Source organism: Rhinolophus sinicus, chromosome 3, assembly GCF_057876585.1.
Source record: "Rhinolophus sinicus isolate RSI-liver-muscle chromosome 3, RSI-T2T, whole genome shotgun sequence".
Classification (NCBI taxonomy): Eukaryota; Metazoa; Chordata; class Mammalia; order Chiroptera; family Rhinolophidae; genus Rhinolophus; species Rhinolophus sinicus.
The window spans coordinates 132741454-132748268 of NC_142503.1; the positions used below are offsets into that span (position 1 = coordinate 132741454).

The 6815-nt window shown below is 49.1% G+C and overlaps 1 protein-coding gene across 1 annotated transcript; it reads right to left on the reverse strand.

The window, feature by feature from the left end:
• Window positions 1-514: 514 nt before the first annotated feature.
• Window positions 515-5878, reverse strand: ACTC1 (actin alpha cardiac muscle 1). Its single transcript, XM_074327930.2, has 7 exons — window positions 5738-5878; window positions 4979-5129; window positions 3527-3851; window positions 2699-2860; window positions 2381-2572; window positions 1397-1578; window positions 515-845 (listed from the first exon to the last, which is right to left on the reverse strand). Exons 2-7 carry the CDS (start codon window positions 5105-5107, stop codon window positions 702-704), a joined length of 1134 nt encoding a protein of 377 aa, XP_074184031.1. The 5' UTR covers window positions 5108-5129; window positions 5738-5878; the 3' UTR covers window positions 515-701.
• Window positions 5879-6815: the final 937 nt, after the last annotated feature.

Sequence of the window (6815 nt, forward strand, 5' to 3'; positions counted from 1 at the left end):
CAGGGCATTTGGAATGGGATATGACCAGACTTCACTGTCAGCTGGCCTCAGGGTCTCACTGCGAACACACATAGTCCTCAGGAAGGCAACTGAAGAGTCCGAGAAATGAGAATTTAATCTATTTAAAATAATCTTTGAATTTCTCACTACAGACATAAATGTGGTTTCTGCAGTTACAAAAGCAACTGCAACATATGCTAAAATGACAATTTTTAATATTCATATCCACTAATTAGAGAATTGTTTTATCTGATTCCATTTCTTGCTTATGTGAAACAAAACTTGATCTCCTTTTCAGATAAGAAATAGATCCACGATTCTGGACCAAAGTTCAAAATCAAAATTTAGTACCATCACTCCCAGCCAAATGTCACACTAATGCTTTTGATGAACTTTGTGGGGCTGTAATATTACAATGCACCTGGGTCCAAGCCACCGATCTAGGAGTTCACAGACTGAAATAAGCGAACATTGGCCCCACCCCATGCCTCACCCAAAAGGAAATAAGAGAGTCTTTTGTAGGTTGCAAGTCCTGGTCTGGTTTATTTATAAAGCAATAAATATTAGAAGCACAAATAAATTGCACGTGTGTAAACAAACTGTACAATGATTGATGAGAGATGAGGGAGGGTGGATTGGAAGACTCCAAGAAGCATAATACTGTCATCTTGAATGTAAGGTAGACTAAGAGAGAAGGCACCTTAGAAGCATTTGCGGTGGACGATGGATGGGCCTGCCTCATCATACTCTTGCTTGCTGATCCACATTTGCTGGAAGGTGGACAGGGAGGCCAGGATGGAGCCCCCAATCCAGACGGAGTACTTACGCTCAGGAGGAGCAATAATCTGTGGAAAGAAAACAAAAACTCCCAGTGAAATCTGAAATTCCCAGCAACAGAGCAAGCCACATCTTGGGTAGATTCACAGAAAATATATCAAATATTAATTCACTGTAATGTAAGCTACTTCATACCATAAATTTATACAGCTGAGTCAGGTTGTATGCACTTTCCTCTATTTCATTATTTCTGTTATCAAAGACTCCACAAAATAGAATTCCCCACTTCTCTGAACTCAAGTATTATGTGGCAACAAGCTAAATACATGGTGGGGGCTAGCCCAAAAGTTGGGGACTTTTAAGATGTGTTGAAAGATTGAGGTTATTTTTTTTTTCTGCAAAGATTTATTTTTACCCACCACTTGAAAGCATTTTTAAAGTCTTGGGAAAAGTGCTAGAAAAATCAGAAAACGTGCTAGAAAAAGTGCTAGAGAAGCTAAAAGGTACAGTTTTTAGGGGACAGGAAGCTAAGTGTGAGGGGAAAGGAGTTAGGAACGCAGTTCTGCTTGGAATACCAAGACGTGCCCTGCCCCCCTCCCCATGTACAGAAGTTCTTTACCTTGATCTTCATGGTGCTGGGAGCCAGGGCAGTGATTTCCTTTTGCATGCGATCAGCAATCCCAGGGTACATGGTGGTACCTCCAGATAAGACATTGTTGGCATACAGGTCCTTGCGGATATCAATGTCACACTTCATGATGCTATTATAAGTCGTTTCATGGATGCCAGCGGATTCCATACCTAGGAACAAGATTGAAAAAAAAAAAAAAATAAGTCACCGTGCACTTTGGCCAGGGAGCCGGGGTGGAGGGCAGAGAACAGGACTCCTCTGTGTTGGTAAGCTGTCACCATTTGTCTCTGAAACATGTGTTCCTCTATAAGAGACACTGCAGGGGATTTGTGGAACAGGTGTCTTTCAAAGTCCTAACAGCCCACAACAGGCTGCCAAGGGATGAACAACTGTGTTTAGCACCTGTTTGGAGGGAACACATGCCGTACCCATCAGATGTATGGAGATACATTGGGAAAAGATATGACACATTTTCAGTTCAATTCATGCAACTTTTACCTATGAACTAAAATAAGATCCTCACAGGCTTCCTCCTGGAAATCATTCCTTAGGAAAAATGTTTGGTGACAGATAAATACCCAGTTATTACTATGGGTACCATTGTTGCATTTAACAATGAGTGACTTAAAAGGAAAGTCCAGCTACTTGGTAGTGGAGCTTATTGGAATAAATTGGCACTCGAGTAATCGTCCCTTTCCTGCAGACATGGGTTACTACTCTAGCTCATCCTTGGTTTTGAGAAGAAATCAGTCTCATCCTTTATAATTTCACTGCAACAGAACAGTCATGGCCATCCCTTTAATCAGCCATCAGGCCCTGAGACTGAGCTGTGTGGAACTCCAAGCTATGGCTTCTTTTAATTCAAGAGCCCCCTTCATCCTTCTTCATTATAACAGATTTTACTCTGGGATTCCCTCTACGCCAAGATTTCCAGGGAAACACTGTGCCTGTGCCCCAGACCCTGCAACTCACCAATGAAGGAGGGCTGGAAGAGTGTCTCAGGGCAGCGGAAGCGCTCGTTGCCGATAGTAATGACTTGGCCATCAGGCAGTTCATAGCTCTTCTCCAGGGAGGAGGAAGAAGCAGCCGTGGCCATCTCATTCTCAAAATCCAGTGCGACATAGCACAGCTTCTCTTTAATGTCACGGACAATTTCACGTTCAGCTACAGAAATAAAGGGCATCACAGTCAAGCTCTGAAGAGTGAAGTCAACTGTGAGGAGGTAGGTAGGTCTGCGGGTGGAGGGGAAAAGCAGACACATGCTGTGGCAGATGAGACAGACACACTCACCGGTGGTGACAAAGGAGTAGCCGCGCTCAGTGAGGATCTTCATGAGGTAGTCAGTGAGATCCCGACCAGCTAGATCCAGACGCATGATAGCGTGGGGCAAAGCGTAACCCTCATAGATAGGGACGTTGTGAGTTACACCATCCCCAGAGTCCAGAACAATGCCTGTCAGAGGAAATAGACAAGAACGAGGTAAATCCCCGAGGACGCCATTGCTTTTGAGGACCTCACTGCTTTTAGCCACGTCAAAGCCTACTTCCAGTCTTCGCTAAGATCAACTAGCATTGGGCATGGGTCCAAATAAAATTAGACCCCTTTCACAAAAAGAATAAAAATGAGCATAATGGATGCTAAATCTGAAGCCAGCAACAGTTCATCTTTTCGAATATTGTAGAAAAATTTCTCCAGGACACTTTCAAATGATCTTTTATCGGTCATTAGCACATTATGCAAGCATTCAGGTGTGTTTTCCTTTCTTCGCATGTAACTTACACGTTTCTCGTTTTTGACTCATACCCTGTAGGGAATGTGGGTTCTCTTTGGCGATGTTTGCCCAGGGGGCTGTGATGCTATGAATACATACCAATGACTCCTACATTCCAGGCTGATACATTGTATGAAGCCTCATCATGTGACATCACATGCTTTCAGCTTTTAGAAATGTGATTTGAAACTGGGTACTATGGTTAACCTTTCTCTTTGCACAGACACCTTGCCAGGGAGTGTGAAGGAAGGAATCATTCCTTTTTCAATTGGGGAGACTGATTCACAGCAAGATCAATGTCTTGGGAACGTGTTTAATAGGTGACTGTCCCCAGAGCCCAAACATACCTGTGGTACGGCCAGAAGCATATAGGGAAAGCACCGCCTGGATGGCCACATACATGGCAGGGACATTGAAGGTCTCAAACATGATTTGGGTCATCTTTTCACGGTTGGCCTTGGGGTTCAGGGGGGCCTCGGTGAGCAGAGTAGGGTGCTCCTCAGGAGCCACGCGGAGCTCATTGTAGAAGGTATGGTGCCAGATCTTCTCCATGTCGTCCCAGTTGGTGATGATGCCATGCTCAATGGGGTACTTGAGAGTCAGGATACCTCGCTTGCTCTGGGCCTCGTCACCTACGTAGGAATCCTTCTGACCCATACCCACCATGACGCCCTATAAGAAGGAAAAGATGAAAAGGTCAAGGTTCCACCATGTCAGGAATATAACTGATGGCTTACACATTTACATCTACCTCCCCAAGTCAAGGAGCATCTTACAGAGAGAAGTAATAAACAATAGGATTTTACCTCAATTTAGAAATATCACTTAAAATCAATCTAGTACCTTTTCCCCACCCCCCACCCCCCACCAAGATAACTAGGGTGCGGGTAACGAAGATGTTTCATTGAAGTACAGCCTCGCTTCATTTTAAAAATACCATAATGCCTTCATTCAATTATTAAGCTCATCACCCATGTCAACTAGACTATAAATGACTACGTTGTGAAACGACTGAATTAATACACATTGTATTTCTCCTAAGAAAAAATTTTGACATTCATCAAGTGAACATAAAAAGATGGGCTGACATGCCGTTATCACCCTGCCGGTGAAATCCTGCCTGCCCAGAGCTATGCTGGGCCTATCACTCACCAGCACTGAGGAGTACAGCTCTCCTTCCTGGCAGCCTGTCTGACCAGGCATGTGGCAAAGCCAGAGAGCGTGACATTTCTCTTAATAAACAAGGTGGTATGTCACTATCACCATGGCACTTACTGCCTCTGTCACGTCTGGCTTCTAAAAATGCAACAGCCAGGAAGCAGCTAGATTACGTATTTTGGGAGCCCTGTAAGCTGGCTGTGAACAAGAAGGATGAATGTGGGTTGACTCCTGGTTGGCTGAGATAAGTCATATTATTATAAGTTTTGAACAGGACTGAAAAGGGAGGCCAAGGGAAAAACTGAAGTGTACAAAAGATAGAGGAGAAGACGCTGAGGACTAAAAATGCAGGTCAGAGATGGAGGAGAGAGCTGCTGCCTTTTCGTATCAGAGAATTGGACCCTTGGAGAGTTTTGTCTTGGAAGTGGACAGGAAAACGCACAAGTGGACAGAGAACCGCTTGTCTTGACTTGGATTTGAGATAACCCATCCTTTTCTTATTTGACCGATAGAGTACGAAACGGGAGGGGCAGGTGAGACATTTCCTAGATTGCTGGGCTGCAAAGGTGGCAGGAAAGGGTTTGGAGTGGAGCTAGGGGCTGCTCCCCGTGAGAGCAGGCCAGGCGGGGAGGCGTGTTTACCTGGTGGCGCGGGCGGCCCACGATGGATGGGAAGACCGCGCGGGGCGCGTCATCGCCCGCGAAGCCGGCCTTCACCAGCCCAGAGCCGTTGTCGCACACCAGGGCGGTGGTCTCCTCGTCGTCGCACATCTTGGCACAGCTTCAGCGGGATCTGCAGGGTGAAGAGAGTGGGAAGACCCACGCTCAGCGCCTGCGGAGCTGGCCTTCTCCGCGCCCCGGGAGGAGTCAGAGCAGAGGGGGTGGGGAGGGGAGGCGCCTGCCACCTCCCTAGCCCCCGCGGCAGAAAAAGGAGGGTAGGAGGAAGCGGCGGGGAGTGGGGGTGTGGGTGCGCAGAGAAAGACAGAGGAACCAGCAAGGCTCCTTGGCCAGGAGGCTCACCCTCTGCCCCAGGTGCAAGGAGGGACAGTCACCTCTTACCAGGTCCCCAGCCCTTTACATTTTCGCCTTTTCACAAACTGCGAACCCACTTCGGCCCCATCCTCACCCCATCCACGCCCATGCCCCAGCTGGAGGGAAGCGCTCACGAGATCGGGGACCCTTCAATACCCCGCGGGAGACTGAACGACTCCCCTTCCGTGCGCCCCTCTCTTGTAACGACTCAGAACAAAAGAAGTTAGAACCTACTCGAAAAGTTTGGTCTTGAAAAAATAAAAACGCCGGAGCGGCCGGAGCGCGGGGCACTGGCTCTGGGCGGGCTGGGCGGCGGGGTCCGGGTGCCGGGCGGGGAGGGCGGGGGCAGGTGCGGTGGCGTTGACTCACCGTTCGCGGGGTCGGGCTCGGCTCGGCTCGGCTCGGCTCGGGCGGCGGCAGGCGCTGGGTGCTCCGCGCCGGGCGCGCTGCTTTATAGCACGCTGATGGACGGGGTCAGTTGGAGCGGCCGGGGGCAGGGGTGGGGGGCCCGGTCGGGCCACCTTGCCTTATTTGGTCGCCTTCACACCACTAAGGAGCGCCGAGGCCATTCATGGAGCCAAGGGCTGGGAAGAGGATCAGCCAAGGGGGCCTCAGACCATGTAAGGAAGGGGAGGGGGCAACCAGGGGGATGGCCAAATAGGGAGCTAGGGAGGGGCAGGCGGTGAAAGGTAGGGGGCAGGGGAAGACTAAGTGACGCCAGCCCACCCTTCCCCCTTCCTGGGTTGGGGTTCTCCCTGGGTGTGCTGTGGCTGGCTTCTCCGCAGCCGGCCAGACGAAGAGACAATACACCACATACAAGCGGGAAGACTTGGCACCCTGCCCTCTGCTGAGGGGTCCCGACAGCTGGGGCAGGGCATCAGAGGAAGGACGGCAGCTTGTCATCTTCCAGGACTGGGAGCTGAAGGAGCAGAGCCCTGGTCGTCCTCATGGGCCCGAAGGACACCACAGCAGAACATTTGAGTGACCAAGAAAATGAGCACCTAGGACAGGGCACCTTTCTTGTCTAGTTCCCACCAACCCGGATGACTTTATTCAGGGAGCTGGGCTTTTCTCCTCTAGGGCCAAAAGCTGAGATTAACTCCGGCTACCTTAGTCTCCAACCCATGCGTGGCTCAGGCAGGGTCTGGCCAGGGGAAACGCTAAGGAGAGCTTCTGTGAGAGCTTGGTCAAGTCCTGCTACAGAAGGGGTCAGATTTATCCCAGCCTGGATATCAGGTCGCTCTCCTCCATGCTTGGAAGGTTTCACTCAAACTGAGACTCTGGTCTTTAATCCACAAAATGATCCCCTGCTGCCAAAGTGAATGAAGAAACAAATGCCAAAAGTAGCTTGAACACTTGCTGGTGGATAGATAAACGGCTATAAACTGGGGGCAAAGGCCTTCATTCCCGTAGGAGCAAACATTCTTGTCAAGAAAATACCAGCAAC